Source organism: Schistocerca gregaria, chromosome 3, assembly GCF_023897955.1.
Source record: "Schistocerca gregaria isolate iqSchGreg1 chromosome 3, iqSchGreg1.2, whole genome shotgun sequence".
Classification (NCBI taxonomy): domain Eukaryota; kingdom Metazoa; phylum Arthropoda; class Insecta; order Orthoptera; family Acrididae; genus Schistocerca; species Schistocerca gregaria.
In genome coordinates this window covers 737,575,962-737,595,266 of record NC_064922.1, presented here as the reverse complement: position 1 = coordinate 737,595,266, position 19,305 = coordinate 737,575,962, and the positions used below count along the sequence as shown (strand labels likewise).

Below are 19,305 nucleotides of genomic sequence, written 5' to 3'. Positions count from 1 at the left end.
CAGCAAAGTGCTCTGCCAAGCGGTTTGCAATGACGTCGAAGTCAGTACAAACTGCTCCATTCAGGGAGAGCGCAGGGACGCTGACAGGGGTCCGATAGCCATAGAGCCGGCGAATCTTGGCCCAGACCTGCGATGGAGTGACATGGAGGCCAATGGTGGACACATACCGCTCCCAGCACTCCTGCTTGCGTTGGCGGATAATGCGGCGGGCTCGCGCACGCAGCCGTTTGAAGGCGATAAGGTGTTCGATTGAGGGATGTCGCTTGTAACGCTGGAGTGCCCGCCGGCGAGCTTTAATCGCTTCAGCGATCTCAGGTGACCACCAAGGCACAGTCCGCCGCCAAGGGGACCCAGAAGAACAGGGAATGGCAGATTCGGCGGCAGTAACGATGCCGGTGGTGACCGATTGAACCACTGCATCAATGTCATCATTAGAGAGAGGCTCAATAGCGGCAGTGGAGGAGAACAAGTCCCAGTCAGCCTTATTCAGAGCCCATCTGCTAGGGCGCCCAGAAGACTGACGCTGTGGTAGTGACAGAATGATTGGAAAGTGGTCACTACCACAAAGGTCGTCATGCACTCTCCATTGGACAGACGGTAAGAGGCTAGGGCTACAGATTGAAAGGTCAATGGCGGAGTGTGTGCCATGCGCCACACTGTAGTGTGTGAAGGCACCATCATTTAAAATCGAGAGATCGAGCTGCGCCAATAAATGCTCAACGATGGCGCCTCGACCTGTTGCAACCGACCCACCCCACAGATGGTTATGGGCATTAAAGTCACCCAGTAACAAGAAAGGTGGCGGCTATTGGGCTATCAGAGCAGCCAGGACATGCTGCGCGACATCACCATCCGGTGGAAGGTAAAGACTGCAGACGGTAACAGCCTGTGGCGTCCACACCCGAACAGCGACAGCCTCTAAAGGTGTTTGGAGAAGTACAGACTCGCTGTGAAGAGAGTTCAGGACATAAATGCAGACGCCACCAGACACCCTTTCATAAGCTGCCCGGTTCTTATAATAACCCCAGTAGCCACGGAGGGCGGGGGTTCGCATTGCCGGAAACCAAGTTTCCTGCAGAGCAATGCAGAGGAAAGGGTGAAGGCTGATAAGTTGGCAGAGCTCAGCTAGATGGTGGAAGAAACCGCTGCAGTTCCACTGGAGGATGGTGTTGTCCATGGCTGAGAAAGGCGTGACGGGACTGGGAAGGGAGATTACGCCGCTGGGTCACCTGCTGCCTCCGATTTAGCACCTGTGATAGTGGTATCCATGGCGTCTGATGGACCGGAGAGATCGAGGTCCTCAGCGGACGCTAGAATCTCAACCGCATCCTCGGGCGCAGAGCTGGAAGGTTACGGTGGGATGGCTGCCACCGCGAGTTCCTTGGGCTGACAGCTCTTCCTGGGTTTCTCACGCTGTTCCTTGAGTCGCACCAGCTGGGAGGGCTTCACCGATTCAGTCTCCGGGACGGAGGAGGATCGTGAAGCCCTATGACCAGCTGATTGCGGGCACTTACACCACTGTTGGTCGTCAGCCTTCTCGCTGGCAGAAACCTGGGAAGGGAGGGACCCAAGGGACCCCTTGCAAGCGTGAGAAGCCGAAGAAGTTGGACACTTCTCTGGCTTAGAAGTGGGGACGGACGTCCCCGATGGGTGGGATGGTGTTGCTCCTGAGGTAGACGGCGCAGGAGCAACCCGGTGGGTAGAGCCTCCACTGGCGAGGGGGCAGGAGGAGTTGTACTACTCGTCGATCCGGCCACAATTGGAGAAACAGACGGGGCTAGCACAGGTGTTGTAGCAGCAGCGTAGGAAGATGTCATTCTCACAGGATGGAGTCGGTCGTATTTCCTTTTGGCCTCAGTATAGGTTAGTCGGTCAGGGTCTTGTATTCCATGATTTTACGCTCTTTCTGGAAAATTCGGCAGTCTGGCGAGCAAGGTGAATGGTGCTCCCCGCAGTTGACACAGATGGGAGGCGGGGCACATGGAGTATTGGGATGTGATGGGCGTCCGCAATCTCGACATGTGAGGCTGGAAGTGCAGCGAGAAGACATATGGCCGAACTTCCAGCACTTAAAGCACCGCATCGCGGGAGGGATATACGGCTTAACGTCACATCGGTAGACCATCACCTTGACCTTTCCACTTCGAAGGCCAAGATGAAGGCAGCGGTAGCAATCTGATTTTCCTTCGGACCCCGATGAACGCGCCGGACGAAATGTACACCTCGGCGCTCTAAATTGGCGCACAGCTCTTCATCAGACTGCAAAAGAAGATCGGTACGGTAAATAACTCCCTGGAGCATATTTAAACTCTTATGGGGTGTGATCGTAACGGCAACATCTCCCAACTTGTCACAAGCGAGTAACCGTCATGACTGGGCAGAGGATGCCGTTTGTATCAGGACTGACCCAGAGCGCACTTTTAACAAGCCCCTCCACCTCCCCAAACTTGTCCTCTAAATGCTCGACGAAGAACTCAGGCTTTGTGGAGAGAAAAGACTCCCCATCAGCCCTCGTACAAACTAAGAAAGAGGGGGGGAATAACTGCTACTGCCATCCTGAGACTTACGTTCCTCCCATGGTGTGGCCAGGGAGGGGAACGTTTTCGGATCGTAATTCTGAGCGTTAAACTGAGCCCGAGAACGCTTAGAGACTGCTGGCCGCTGGCCACCAGTGAGTGACGATGTACCACGCTTCATTGCGGGTCATCCGCCCTGATGCCACCTACTCCGACCAGGGACCCTCCCCACGGGTGCCACCCAGCCACGGCAAGAGCCACCTGGCAGGATGGCCGTTGCCGGGAGTCTCGATACCCCAGGAGGATAGGCATCTACTCCTTGGCATACGTGGGGAGTTAACGGCGCAGGCATCAGTAGAGCGATCCCTGTGTTGTCAGGGGGCTACAACCAACAGGGTACATGGCGGCCCCACCACAACGGACTGGCTACCGTGCTGGATGTTAGGTAACATGTGGTCCATGGTCGCCGTCGGTGCAGAAAGAGGCACTGCACAGTGCAAGGTGTAATCTGCACGCAGAAACAGTCATGCCCAAGAGATGGAGAGCAGACAGGACTGCAGTTCAACGGTGTATAAGCTGGCGAAAGGTCTGATCGCAAGATGGACACAATGCACCAAGTAAGGCGCCCTTCCCCAATCGGCTCGCTCTTCAGAAAATTTTGAGAGATGGAGGTCAAACCCAACAGGGGACCATCATACAAGGCCGAAAAGTTTGAAACTCCTTTTAGTCGCCTCTTACGACAGGCAGGAATACCGCGGGCCTATTCTAACCCCCAAACCCGCAAGGGGGTGCAAGAGAGGCACTCTGCATCACGGTGTAGCTTGCTGTCCAGATTTCAAGAGGGTGCGTTTCTGGATGAGGTATCGAATATATTGCTTCCCCCTACTTATACCTCCCAAGGAGATCATGAATGTAAAATTAGAGAGATTTGAGTGTGCTTTTGGGTGGCTTGCGGAGTGTAAATGTAGATGTAGATGTAGATGCTGGGAAATTTACAAAAGTACTGATTATGTAAACTGGAATAATTACTATCAATATCTTTATACTTCTCCTTTTATTAGTTAATGTTAATGGTTTGTTTCTGTGTGCATGTTGGACAGCTCCTACATTCTCTAAGCAATATAATTTTCACTGTTTGTCTAAAGGATGGGAATGGGTAAGGGAAAAGCAAGTGCACAATTTATGTCTAAGTAAATTTTTCATTATGTTGACGCACTGAGCAGGATGTAAATTCATCAGAGTTCCCTTCCAAACAGAAATCAGTAAACAAAGAAAATTGGAGAGTGAATAAATTATTATATTTTGTTAATAATTGCACTGACACTAAATATCAACACGGGGCAATGATATGCCCTGCACACTGGTTTATTTAATTTTCAAACATACTGAGGATGAGGGTGTGGAGAGTAGCCACACAAACAAAACTGAAAATATTGTAAAGATTTCGAACACTGTTCTTGTTCACAGCTAACTAGTGCAGATTACACATACACTTTCATGGTTACACTGTCCTTGCTGACTACAATGTAGCCATACAGGTGTATGAGTGTTCTGCACTAGTTAGCTCCAGAGGAGGACATTATCTAAAAGCTTACTAATGTTTCAGTCTTGTTTATGTAATTACTGATCAATCAATGTCTCAGTTGTATGGTGAGTTGCTACCTTTACTCCTTGCATTGTGTAAATCCCAACAAGGAATTTCCATTTTCATGTGAATTAAAAAAGGTAAACAGGTACAATTTAGTCAACTTTATAAGTATGATATAGCGATTAGTCTAAAAAATAAGTACTTAATACTTTTGTTATAATGTATATTTCTCAGCATGTCACTAACCTTTGCAATATATGTAGGTTCTGCTGGAACTGCTCCACAAAGTGGTGGTGGTTTTTCCCCTAATTTTCCCACCCAAAGTGGTAAGGTCTGAGCAGAACTCTGCAACATTTTCATGAGAGCCCCTCTACGAATTGTCTCCTTGTTACCAGCATTTCTTGCTTGAATTCTCCTTTCATTTCTAATTGCCCGAATTTCATTCACTTTATTAAGGGCATTTCTTATAAGTTCCTCTTCTTGAGCTGCATCAGATACTGCTGCTTTGTATAAGCCTTTCAATTTTTGCTGAAATATATAAAAATATACTTTCAAACTTAAATTTATAAGCAAAACCATTGGTAACAAATATAAAATGTCTCAGAAAGAAACATTCACTCTGCATTAGTACTGATGCTATTGTGAAATGGATAAGCAAATGGCAGAAAAGCCTGCATTTTAAAACCAAATGAAAGGCATCCAGCCTAATGGCTGCCAATCCAGCTTTCTTCACAATCTGGCAACACTTTAGTTTGCAACAGTTCCAGGAAGAAGTCTTGTTTTATGTTCAAGCTGTTCTGCAATGTCCACACCCGCAGCCTGGTGGTAAACTACATGTAATCCAAATTCAATCCTGGCAGTCAAAACCATTTGTTGCCAAAATTTTATAGCACCTTCTGTCTGAACGCTGCAGTCACAAGTATAATGGTAACACACGTATATTTAATTTCACTTTGTGGCATATTGGTAGTAACAGTTCCATCAAACAACATATTTATTACAGATTTCTTAGCAGACTATCTGCCTACAAATGGCACCGCACAAGAGATCTCCAGAACCAATTTGCTGGCACTGGCAGTGGCTGTGCTGTGATCCCTCACCAGCTGCAAAAAAAGTGCCAGATACCGCTCGTTGCTTTGGACAGTAAACAATGCTTTATGGCTGTTGAGTATTCTCCACAAAAAATGTTTACGATTTGCATTTCACGCTTGACAGCAATAGAGGTAGACTACCCATTTTCATTATGATGAGTGATGTATTACACTAAGATGCAAAACATTGCTATGATTCAAAATTAATTTTATAGTTTATGATTGAATTAAAATACCTCACTATGTTGCTTAATGTTATTATTAATGCTTTATATCTTATTTATTTTCCTTCTGGATGTGATTCTTCATGCAATTTTTTGTAAACAATTTCTCTGTCTTCATCTACATCTATATACATACTCTGTAAGCCATCATGAGGTGCACAGTGGAGGGCATCTCTTTTGATCCACTCAAAATAGATCAAGGGAAAAATGTCTGTCTATATGCCTCTTACAAGACCTAATCTCTCTAATCTTATCTTCATGGTCCTTACACAAAATGTGCATTGGCAACAGTAGAATCATTCGGCAGTCAGCCTCAAATGCCAGCTCAAAATTTTCTCAATAGTGCTCCTCAAAAAGAACACTGTCCTCCCTCCAGTAATTTCCATTTCATTTCCCAAAACACCACCATAATTTCTGCATGCTGTTTGAACCTATTGCTAGGAAATCTAGCAGCCTGCCTCTGAAGAATTGCTTCAATGTCTTCTTTAATCTGTCCTTGTGTGAATCCCAAAAACTTGAACAGTACTCAACCATGGGTCATCTATTTTCCTATATGCTGTTTCATTTACAGATGAATCACACTTTCCTAAAATTCTCCCAACAGACTGCAGCCAACCATTCGCTTTCCCTTCTACAGTCCTTACATGATCAATCAATTTCATATTGCTTTGCAACGTTACACCTAAATATTTAATCAATGTGACTGTTCATGCAGCACACCCCTAATAATGTATCTGAACATTGTGAGTTTATTTTCTGTACTGATCTGCATTAACTTACATTTTTGTACATTTAGAGCTAGCTGCCATTCATCACATCAATTAGACATTTCATCTAAGTCATACTGTATCTTCCTACAGCCACTCAATGATGATACTTTCCATGCACCACAACATCATCAACAAACAGCCACAGATAACTGTCTACCCTGGCCACCACATTGTTTATGTATTTAGAGAACTAGTGTTCCTATCACACTTACCTGGGGGACTCCCAATGATGCCCTCATCTCTGACGAACACTCGGCATCGAGGACAAAATAGTGGGTTCTGTTACTTAGGAAGTCTTCAAGCCACTCACATATCCAGTTCAAATGGCTCTAATCACTATGGTACTTAACATCTGAGGTCATCAGTCCCCTAGACTTACAACTAACTAACCTAACAACATCACACACATCCAAGCCCAAAGCAGGATTTGAACCTGCGACCATAGTAGCAGCACGGGGCACGACTGAAGCACCTAGAACCGCTCGGCCACAGCGACCGGCCACATATCTGGGAACCTATTCCGTATGCATGTACCTTTGTTAACAGTCAGCAGTGTGGCACTACGTCAAATGTTTTATGGAAATCTGAGAATATAGACTCCACCTGTCACCCTTCATCAATGGTTTACAGGATCTAATGTGAGAGAAGGGCAACCTCAATTCCACAAGACCAGTGCTTTCTCCACAAGAGCAGTGCTTTCTAAAACCATGCTGATTTGTGGATAGAAGCTTTTCCCATTCAAGGAAATCTATTATATTGAAACTGAGAATATTCTCAAGAATTCTGCACTAAACCTATGTTAAGGAATTGGGTCTGTAATTTTGTGAGTCCATTCTTTTAACCTTTCTATACAAAGGAGTCACGTGTGCTTTTTTCCAGTTGCTTTGGACTTTGTGCTGGGTGAGAGATTGACAACAAATTTGAGCTAAGTAAGGAGCCAATGCTGTAGAGTACTCTTCATAAAACCGAACTGAGATTCCATTAGGACCTGGTGACTTACTTGTTTTGATCTCTTTCAGTTGTTTCTCTAAACCAGCAGCGCTTATTACTATGTTCTCCATACAGAAGTATGTGCAATGGCCAAATGACGGTGTATTTGTGCAATTAACACAGAAACTAAACTGCACATATTAGCAATATCCAACTCTGCACCTTCATACATTTTTCACCTTGTGATCTATACAAATAATATATACTAAATAGTCTGTCCATTGCTTTCATAATGTTACACTCTTGTTTGGTCCCTAAATTATGAAAATATCCAACGCCATGTCATTCCGTATCACTGATGGTTCTTCTGAATATTTCCAGTGACTTTTTTTGTGTACTATTGCTTGGTATTCATAACGCAGACCACATCTGCTCCCAAGAGGTGCTGGAACAAGGTTACTAGAAGGCTTACCAATCATATTTGAAATCAAAAGTCTCGTGTGAAACACGAATTTCTGTAGAAGTTTAAATAGCTGTGGCAATGTAAAAACCCAAATTTATCCATTGGCATAGCCCATTCAAACAGCAGCAGAACAAAAAATTTGTTTTTGGTTTTCCATTTACAGTTGTAACACTGCAACCTGTAGTTGAGCCACGGCTTAACCACTGTCATGATCACAAATCTGTACCATGCTGATGTTACCTTTTCTTACTGGGCATTTCCTATTGCTGTGAACAACAGTCACAAATATAAACGTGTGTTCTCTGTGTTGTGACTCGCTGATCTTCCAAAGTGCTGCCGCGCAGTTACGCATGTCCTCTACATGTGGCGCTGTCTGCCAGCCATGCAGCAGCAGCACCACCTATGCAGCCAGCCAGTCAGTGGCCGCTAGACTTGGACTCAGTTATGATTTGACTGTTAAAGTGTACACATGTATTACTCTGTTTACTTGATCTGTGACTTTCACGTATTGCGTTTTCCTTGAAATATGTTTGTTCAACTTGAAGTTATAACAATTGGCGACGAGGATGGGATTTTTCTTTTCCATCATTGACCCACATGTTTCCATGGCTACTTTAGAGCAACTACTGCAAGGTCTCATAGAACAGCAAACGCTTCTCACAAATGCGATTTGTGATTTCGTCGTGGCATCAAATGCGAGGCGTCTCTCATCATTGTCTCTACCTACTTTTCCTCCTTACGACGAGACAGCGGAAGACTGGTCTGATTACGAAAAACGTCTTCGACAGCACTTCTTGGCATTTCATGTTGCGGAGGAAGAAACATGTAAGTCTCTGTTCCTTTCATGGATTTCACCTCAAATGTATTGGTTGTTGTCACAATTGGCTCCTTTGAAAGATCCTGCATCTTTGTCCTTTGCTTAAATTTGTGCTCACTTCTGTCCATCTATTTTCAAAAGCAAACGCATGTGGTAGCCTCTCGTGTTGCCTTTTATCGTTGTCAAAAACAACTGAGACAATCCTATTGTGCTTGGGCTGCTGAACTTCATGGCCTCAGTAGAAAGTGTCCATTTGTAACTGAAGTTCAAAAAGAATCCTATGCCGATTCCACGGTACGGGATGCTATTATCCGATCGGCGCCCGACAAAGAAGTTAGGCAATGTGCCCTTCAGTTGGCAAATCCGACTCTAGATGAAGTCTTATCCATTGCTCAGTCTTTTGAAATTTCTCGCGCCGCTGGTGCGCAAATAGAGGTACGGGGCGACATCGGGGACATACAACCTCTGTGCGATGTTAACGAAGCATGTGGTGTGTCCCCACCGGCCGACGTGGCCACAGTACGCTCCCAAGTGCAGCCTCGGCCTAACCATAATGAAACCTCTAAGAAACTGCAGCAAAACCCATGGCAACTTCCTTCATGTCCATGGTGTTTTGCAAAACATTGTCCACAACATTGGGCCGTGTGTCACAAATGCAAAAAAAGTGTCATGTGTCATCCGTTTGCCAATCCGACCCCACACATGATGTTCATGAACATGACGCTGATTCTGATTCTGTGTTATCCATCAATTGTACTTCTTCCCTTTCAGGGAAGTTATTCCTCACTGTCCAAATACTTGCTCGAGATGTTCGCATGCAGGTGGACACTGGTTCTGCTGCCACTATCATCAATTCTCAGATGTATCTTCAGTTGGGTTCTCCAATCATGTCACCTGTCACTAGGCAATTACGAACTTAAATAAACAGAAGATTTCTCTCTTGGGACAATTTGATGCTGAGGTATCTTACAAATCTATCGTTCGCACGGTTTCCATATTTGTGGTCGATCATAGTAACGCGGAGAATCTTTTTGGTTTCGATGCCTTTTCGCGTTTTTGGTTCCCCATAGATGACTCTGTCAATATCCTCTCTGATGCTGTTCCTTATGCTCAATTGGATTCCTTGTCAACGACATTTTCGTCCTTTTTTCTCCTGGGTTAGGCCATGCAAATGACTTTGAAGCTCATATCACACTCAAACCAACTGCTCGGCCTAAGTTTTTTCGGGCTTGGCCCATTCCTGTGTCCCTTCGTGATCTGGTCAAACGGGAGCTGGTTCGTCTCACTGCTTCAGGGGTCTTGTTTCCTGTCACTTCCACTGAGTGGTCCTCTCCTGTCGTCGTCGTTGCTAAGCCAAATGGCGATATTCATCTCTGTGGCGATTTCAAAGCCACTGTAAATACTCAATGCTTTATCGACACTTACCCTATGCCTCGACCTGAAGAATTGTTCACTAAAGTTGCTGGAGGCCAGTATTTTTCTAAGCTTGACCTGTCAGAAGCTTATCATCAACTTTCTCTCGATGCTGCTTCCCAGCAGTTTCTGGCCCTTAACACGCCTTTCGGCCTCTATCAATACCAACGATTGCCATTCAAGGTTGCCAGCACCCCCACTCTCTTTCAGCGATTCTTGGAACAATTATTGCACACTGTCCCTGGGTGTATAAATTACCACGACGACATTGTTGTCACTGGCTCCACCACTGATGAACATCTTCAAAATCTCCACTCACTTTTTCATGTCTTACAGACTGCCGGTCTTAAGTGTAATCTTCAGAAATCAAAATTTTTTCAGGCATCTATGACGTACTTGGGGTTTCAACTCTCTCGGGATGGTATTCCTCTGCTTCAGCAAACTGTCTCTGCGATCGATGCCCTTCCTTGCCCTATATCTGTTAAGGAACTGCAGGCCTTCTTGGGGAAAATAACCAGCCATTGCATCGCCTGTTGCATAAAAACGTGCCTTTTCACTGATCCGCATCATGCTATGCGGCTTTCAGAAATTGAAGACTATGCTGAAACAGGCCCCGTGCCTGGCTACTTATCGACCTGGACAACATCTTGTTCTTGCCACGGACGCCTCTCAATACGGGGTCGGTGCAGTCCCTGCGCACCGTTTTTCTGATGGTTCTGAACAACCAATTGCTTATGCCCCCAAAACGCTCAAGGATCCCCAACAAAAGTATTCTCAAATTGAAAAAGAAGCTTTGGCCATTATATATGCTCTTCATAAGTCTGGTGTTTTTCTCAACGGATCCAAATTTCATCTTGTTACAGATCACAAATCACTTGTTTCTTTGTTTCATCCATCAACGTCACTTCCCGACACGGCTCCACACCGCCTCCAGCGTTGGGCTCTTTACTTGTCTCATTTCAATTATGAGATTCATTTCCAGCTGACGGCTCAACATGCGAATGCTGATGCACTGTCTCACCTTCCCATGGGTCCTGATCTGGCATTCGATAGGGACGAACTTTTGTGTTTCCACCTGGATGATGCCGAGCAGCAGGCTGTGGATGAGTTCCCCATCACTGGGGACCGGCTGGCGGCTGCTACGGGTTCTGACCCTACCCTCTACTGGGTTTTACACTGTATTCAGATGGGTTGGCCAGATCGTCTGTCCGCTAAGACTTCTGATCCATTGCGGAACTACTACGCTTTGCGTTACCGCCTCATGGCTAGGGATGGTGTTATATTCCTTTCCACCGAAAATGCGTCGCCGCGTGTTGTGGTACATGCGTCTTTGCGTGTTTCGGTCTTGCGCCTCCTTCACCAAGGGCGCTGGGGTGTGTCTCGCACAAAATCTCTGGCGTACTGTCATGTGTACTGGCCTGGCATCAACTCTGAAATCGCACACATGGTCGCTGCCTGCGGCCCTTGTGCATCACAGGTCACCGCCCGAAAGTCATCTTTGTCACCGTGGCCTTCGCCTGAGAAGCCCTGGGAGCGTATTCATGCTGACTTTGGGGGACCTTTTTTAGGTACTTATTGGCTTCTCATTATTGATGCCTGCTCTAACTTTACTTTAATTGTCCGTTGCATGTCGCCTACCAGTGCGGCAACCGCCAATGCTCTAGCTCGCATTTTCTCTTTGAAAGGCCTTCCCTCTACTCTTGTTACTGATAATTGTTCGCAGTTTGCCTCTTCCGATTTTGCGGATTTTTGTGCCCGTCACGGCGTCATGCATGTCACTGCCCCTCTGTTCCATCCACAGTCAAACAGTGAGGCTGAATGACTGGTCCGCACATTTAAGGCTCAGATGAGGAAGCTCCTGACTTCTTTTGCTGATGATGAGCTTCTCCAATTTCTGGCTTGTTACCCGTGTCACCCCCATGGACGACCGCAGTCCGACTGAGCTCTTACATGGCCGACAGCCCCTCACACTACTTCATTTTCTGCGACCTTCCACCTCATGGCCGCAGGTGCCTTCGCTTGGCCGGTTCACCACCGATGACTTTGTATGGGTATGGCAGGCGGCCAAAATGGAGTCATGGCCACATCTTACGACACCGTGGTGAACGCCTGTATGAAATCCAGATGGATGCAGGTGTTGCAGTGCGTCATTCGAACCAGCTTCAGCCTCGTATGCCGGCAACGCCTGTTCCGGATGCTGCTACACCACCTTCGGCTCTACCTGACACTCAGGATCCTGGAATCTCTCGTTACTCACAACGCAGTCCTCTCACTATCACCATCATATCGGTGCCACCACAAGAACTGACGCCAACAGGAGACGTGCCCATGCAGGAACCAGATGACCATCATCTGTCAGAACAACTCTACTCGCCTCCTTCTCCTACGGACACGGACACAGCAACCATGTCTCCTGTTATAACAACCGGACTTGTCGCAACGGGCAGATTGGTGCACGGGGACCCCGCAGATTCGACCCCACGTCTCCTGTCATCTCGACCCTTTATCATCGGGGACACTTCCGTCTGTACGGAAAGCCTCCTCCTCGAGACTTTACGGACAGTCAAACAACACCTATGGACGTCAGTAATCTACAGGTCACTTCCATCAAGGCCTGTGCAAAAAATTCAGAGGGGGAAAAGTGTTGTGACTCGCCAATCTTTCAAAGTGCCGCCGCGCAGTTACATGCGTCCTCTACATGCGGTGCTGTCTGCCAGCAATGCAGCAGCAGCGCCACCTAAGTGGCCAGCCAGCCAGTGGTCGCTAGACTTGGACTCAGTTATGATTTGACTGTTAAAGTGTACACACGTCTTACTCTGTTTACTTGATCTGTGACTTTCATGTATTGCTTCTTCCTTGAAATATATTTATTCAACTTGAAGTTATAACACCTTGCATGGAAAAACATACAATATTCCATTCTTCCATATTCACTGTCATATGTATCAGTACTAAATAGGATTAGGAAAGCTCTTGCACGTGAATGAATAATAGTAATAATAATAATAATAAGTTGACATTATACCAATTATACTGTCAACTACAGGAGTCATACCACACAATATCCACCAGTACATCAGCGCAATGCAGCTACATCCAAATGTATACATACAACCACAAAAATCTCTAATTATTGATATATGTTCAATTACCCAAAAGTTCCTAAATGCAATGTAACATATACCGTACAGTTAAAAGGAAGTCACGCTTGATCAAGGTCTGTGTCACTTTCCATTTTTCACAAGACATAACGTCTGAGATAGGAAAGAAATAATAATAATAACAAACTAGTAATGAACTAAGTTTATTACATTACAGAAGACTGTTGAAGATGAAAAATAAAAATTGGGTAATAATTCAGATGATGTAATGCAAAGGTTTTCTCAGTATTTTGTTACTGAATTCAATTCTGGCAGTTTGCAAAGAGAAAATGAAAACTGAAGTCATACACCTCGCTAGACTAACGACATCTGAACCAGCAACTACGCCTGCCTTAGATCACGAGACAAGTGTGCTCCAAGGAGCTAACATGATACTTCCACAATCAGCTCTCTAACATTTCTCTGGTGACAGCTAATGCTGACGCTTCACAACATGAAATATAAAACCAGTTGCAATTTAAGTGTGGAAATATTAAATTTCTGATCTCTTTTTCATACAAACAAATGACTACTAAAAATTATTTCACTAGTATGAAAAGAGAATATTAGAAGAATTTAGCAGGATCTCTCAGCACCAATCCCAAGAGAGAGAGAATAAGCACAGAGGTACCAAACATCCTCTGCAGTTTGGTGACGTCTTAACTGCACTAACAATATGATGAACTTCTTGGATGGCTCACATTGTCCTCACTGCTATCCATAGCCTGTTCCAGCCAGCCATCAGTGGAGTTGTGCTAGCAGACTCTCATCTAAGTGAATCTGACAGCAGATAACAAAGGTATTGAAAGATACAAATGAATTGTACCCCTATTGTGCTCGGCTTGTGGTGAAAGCTTATTTTCACAAATCGAGTGCAAAATGATCTTGTCCAAAGAAACAGTAAGATCTATGCACTGTTCATCTCAAACGAATTGTATCTCGTCTTGTGCCATACACAAGTAAGATACTAGGAATACCACCAAAATGTGGAGATGTCATGGATTATAGAGTAATACATTGAAACCAAACTGTGGATTAATAAGAAAATATTGAATCTCTAACTACTGAAGCAGAAACAAATCAGAAGACGTAGGCAAGTGCAGTTGTGTACTTTCTTACTTTTTCACTCCCATATGCATCATAAGTAGCAACTGGTTCATTGCTTCTGTAAGTTTTCCTATCATCTTTGATATGAAGATAATGAACAAAATTAGTTTTGTCACACTTACAGTTGCTTTGAACCTTTATTGACACTTCCTCTTTTTTTTTGTTGCTGATGTAATTTGGTGCTCACGAAGCAGACGATTATGGCAGCTCCTGCAGGTTTGCCAGGATACACGTTAGACAAAGGGTTAAGATTCATCGCTTGATTGTGACAGTTAGCAGCTCAATTAAAGCAAAGCAAAGCTTTAAATGAAGAAGCATACTATTTGTACTTAGAACTTACCAAAATGTTTCGTAACCATCATAACTTTCAAATTGATGACTTTTGGTGTAATATTAACGAGAGCATAGAAGTGCATAGGCAAGTCATTTATAACAGACATAAGAAAAAATTGGATAAACTTCTTCGCCTTTTACCTGTAGACAAGGCACAGTGCACTGATAATTTTGAAAAAAAGTGATCATAAGTTTTTTTTAACAGGATTTTAAATAAAACTGACATAATTTTTACTAAAGATGAAATCTCTTTGTTAAGAAAAGGTTTAAAATACAATGTCAAACCAAACTTATCTGACCAGCATGTAATAGAAAATATCATTGTTGAACTTAAAACTGGTCTAGATAGTGTAAAAATCGAAAGATCGCAAGAGACCAGAATTGCTCATGATGTATGTAATTTGCTTAGTAGAAATGTAGTTCGTCCTGAAAATGTCAATTATGACAAAAAATTAATCAACTCTATTAATGTTAAACTTAGAGATAATGATGCTCTCATAACAAAATCAGATAAAGGTAATTCTCTTATTATTGCTACAAAAGATGAATATGTATCAAAAACTTTAGAATTTTTTGAGGGAAACAATATTTCTGAGCTACAGGTAGATCCTACCCCAATTTTACAAAAAGAAATTAGATCCGCGGCCAATGATGAAAATTCCTTACTTAAGCCATTCCAGAAAAAAACAGCTGATTAACATGAACCCCCAGCCGCCTAAGCATCGGTCCCAGTTTAAGGTCCACAAAATAAATCACCCTATTCGTCCTATTTCTAATAGTATGAACAGCGCTTACCATGATCTAGCAAAATTCCTTAATGATAAATTAAAACGGTCTTATGTTTTTCGCGATAATTACTCTATAGCTAACAGTCAGAGCCTTATCAACAAAAATAAAAGACATACACTGCGACAAAAACACAAAGATGTTCTCATTTGATATTAAAAACCTTTATACCAATGTGCCTGTACTAAAGACTTTAGATATCATAGAGACTAACTTACGTTAGTTCAAAAAAAGAACTCTCTGATGAACAGATCACTGATTTCATTAACCTAAGGCAAATCATAACATAGTACAATTATTTCAAATTCAATGGACAGCTGTACCAACAACCTGATGGTCTTGCTATGGGCAATCCCTTAGCTGGCATCCTAGCAGACATTTGTATCAACTCTCTAGAAGAGACATTTTTCAAAATATTTTCACTACCACCTTAGGAATTGTTTCATATTCTAGGTACATCGATGACATTTTAATCATCTATAATGGAACGAACGATGGCATTAACCACCTGTTTGAGATCTTTAACAAACTACATGAAAAAATCACCTTCACATGTTAACTTGAAAACAGCTCCTGTCAGTTAAATTAATTAGACTTAACTTTGACAATAGTGAATGAGAAAATCTCTTTCAATATTTTTCGTAAGGATTCTTTTTCTGACCAAATTGTGCCAGCCTGTTCCACACACCCACGATCTCACAGAAAAAGAATTTTTTCACTCTGCTGTTCATAGAGCAATCTCAACCCCTTTGTCCTCTGAAATTTGAAAAACCGAATTGAATCTAAATAAAACCATTGCAGTTAATAATGGTTACGAACCAAATATAGTAGATGATGTCTTCAGACAGAAAACCAATAACAGAATTACCACGCTTGGGACTACTATTGACGAGCCTAGCGATTTGAAGAAATACTTCTCTTTATCGTATGTAGGGCCAATAACCTACAGATTGCAAACGTCTCCTTAAAAATAAATATGGCTGCAACAGAGTTTTCTCTACCAACAACTCTCTCAAAAATAATCTTATCCATAATTTAAAACCAAGACGGTCGCCTCTGCAAAACACAGGCGTTTATAAAATAACCTGTGACACTTGCTCAGCTTATTATATAGGACAGACTGGACGAGCTTTTTTGATTAGATATAAAGAGCATCTATTAGGGGAAAAAAGGTACGAATATACATAATTCGTCATTCGCTGACCACCTTCTTATCACAGGACACAAACCTAAGGATGTTCATGATATTAGTGTCTTACATACGGAAAAGAAAGGCTTCAGCTTGATATTCTTGAACAGTTGGAAATTTTCAAACATTTTTCCCGTAACGACCATTTAATCCTCAATGAGCAATTACAATTACGTGATAAAAATTTCTTTGATGGTGTAAAGCCCTTGCGGAATATTGCTATTATGCTTCCTGTACTGTAGCCTTAAATATTGTTCTCTCTCTCCCTGTTTTACAGTATAATATTTTGTTCAACTTTTTATCTGTTACATACTATCTGACACAATGTAATCAGCACATTACGTGCGCTCCTGTTCCAATGCTTCTGACAGCTGTTGTCACTGTAAATTACAAGCATGCAATACTAGATGGCGTGATACAAGGTGCCGACTTGCTAACATCGGCGGCGCACGCGCCTGTCAGTCTGATGCTGCTTACAGTGAGCCGCACACGCGACACTTAGCAGCGCGTCTTAATCATGTTGTGCATTCCTAGGAAAATTTTATAATGAACAAATATATTTTTATCTTTAACGTGAGCACTGTTGCTCTAAACCATTTCATAACTATTTACTTTATGTAAGTATGCTTTCTTTCCAGAATGAGATTTTCACTCTGCAGCGTAGTGTGCGCCGATATGAAACTTCGTGGCAGATTAAAACAGTGTGCCTGACCGAGACTCGAACTCGGGACCTTTGCCTTTCATGGGCAAGCGCTCTACCATCTGAGCTACCGAAGCACGACTCACGCCCGGTCTCACAGCTTTTGCTTCTGCCAGTATCTCGTCTCCTACCTTCCAAACTTTGCAGAAGCTCTCCTGCAAACCTTGCAGAACTAGCACTCCTGAAAGAAAGGATAATGCGGAGACATGGCTTAGCCACAGCCTGGGGGATGTTTCCAGAATGAGATTTTCACTCTGCAGCGGAGTGTGCGCTGATATGAAACTTCCTGACAGATTAAAACGGCGAAAGGCAAAGGTCCCGAGTTCGAGTCTCGGTCGGGCACACAGTTTTAATCTGCCAGGAAGTTTCATATGCTTTCTTTGTCTACTGTACTGTAGCAGTTAGCTATGATGTAATTTTATTACATGTTTATTTTAATAATTTTTATATTATTCCAAAACTCTGTTATAGGTATTGTAAAAGTTTTTTACTTCTGATGAAGGCTGCCTTAGAGCAGTTGAAACCTAGGAAAAGTTGAAAATTTTTTACCTGTACAACCGAAGAGCTGTATTTTCAAGTAATATTATAAAAATCTCAAATTTATATATGATGTTAGTATGTTTATCTCTTAAGCTATAGTTGGTATTGCCAGTCAACCTTTTATAACCGCTTTTCTTCTGCAGCCATCATGTACTTGGCTGCCCACATAGCAAAACTCATCTACCATTTCAGCATCTCATTCCCTAGGCTAATTGCCTCAGCATTGACTTATTTCAGCTACAGTTTATTAACCTTCTATTTATGCATATACATCAAAAGAACGAAAAGTCATGAGTGATGGCATTCACACAAGGTGCAAAGAGGCAACACTAGTGGCCATGGCTGCCTTCAGTAAATGCCGCATATTGAGTGACTGAACATGTGTGATGTTTGCACAGACTATCTCCGCCTGAAAATAGATCTGTAAATTTATTGTATCTTTGTGAGTGGAAAGAGAGGGGGAAAAAAAGTAAAGGCTAGTTATTGAACTGAAAAGGTGAAGCAAAATATCACTTGTAGCCATGAAACAAAATCTAACAGAAGTTCAAAAATTCTGACATCAGCAAAAACAAAAAAGTAACACTTTGCATGGCTTTTATTGAATGCTAGACCTCAAACAGGCCAGACTAACAACAAACACAGTCGAATATCTCACCATTACAAAACCTGAGGCTGTTTTAAATTAATCTTGTCTCTTTTCTGAGGTCTATATGCCCTGAACGAAAGCCTAAAAATGTGAGATGTTTAGTATCTTAAACTACATCTTCATTCACTCCATACTCAGATCCCAATCCCCAACCCCCCTCTTGTGGCCGTGCTTTTCTGTCTGCTGCACTCACTGAAGTACCATGGATTCTGAAAACACTTTTCTGAGTACGGCTTTTAAACCTCTTGCTTAGATGACACAGCCATTGCAAGGGTCCAGTTTTTTTTCACAGTCTCAAAATTAAAATTTCACAGCATTTGTCAGAAATATAATATTTCAAATTTAACACATGATTATTTATTTACAGGATCTCATTCATAGCATCAGAGCTATCGAGAACTGGTTCCAACATCAGCGAAGAATGAAACTTCTTCCCTTTGTGCTGAAGTAACTAGCCCTCAACTCCATTGAAAAGATGTGGGTGGAGTTTGTCATTACCATCAACGAATGCAGATGATCTATGATCAAGTATACAGAATACATGGTGGGAGGTAAATGATCAGTAAAACCTGTCTACATATTAAGTATTACCAGTATCCTGCATCTCTGAGTGATCATACAAGACTAGAGGGGATGGGATGGGTAGGGTATTAAAAGTCTAAATAAAGGCTAAACCAGTAAAAGAAAATTTGGGCATAATCTTCCATGGTAGACATGCCATTAATCTTCTGACAGTCAGTCACAGGCTGCCTTATAGCAGCTCTCAGACTACATACCCCAATGCCCTTCAGTCTCCTAGCAAAAATTTTTCTACTTTCAGGATATTTAAACAGCTCTATTAGTGCATGGTAGCTGATGATTTGATTAGCACATATATTGTGTGTTGTTGCTTGGTATTCAGAAATCAGGTCATATTTCTGATTCCACAAGGTACTGGACTGAGGTCATCAGAAGGCTTACAAATCATATTTAGAATCGAATGATACAAATGAAACATGCACATTACAAAAGCAATGAACATTCTTGCTAATATATGTTATTTGCATAGATCT

General features: G+C 43.0%; 1 protein-coding gene across 3 annotated transcripts in view; it reads right to left on the bottom strand.

Annotated features, from left to right (window-relative positions):
• Positions 1 to 19,305, bottom strand: part of LOC126354328 (SAGA-associated factor 29) — a 66,688-nt gene that overhangs the window by 30,992 nt on the left and 16,391 nt on the right. For all 3 annotated transcript variants that reach the window (XM_050003891.1, XM_050003890.1, XM_050003889.1), the window contains one exon: positions 4,351 to 4,632. In XM_050003891.1, coding sequence (XP_049859848.1) covers positions 4,351 to 4,632 — 282 coding nt within the window. The remainder of the gene's footprint in view (positions 1 to 4,350; positions 4,633 to 19,305) is intronic.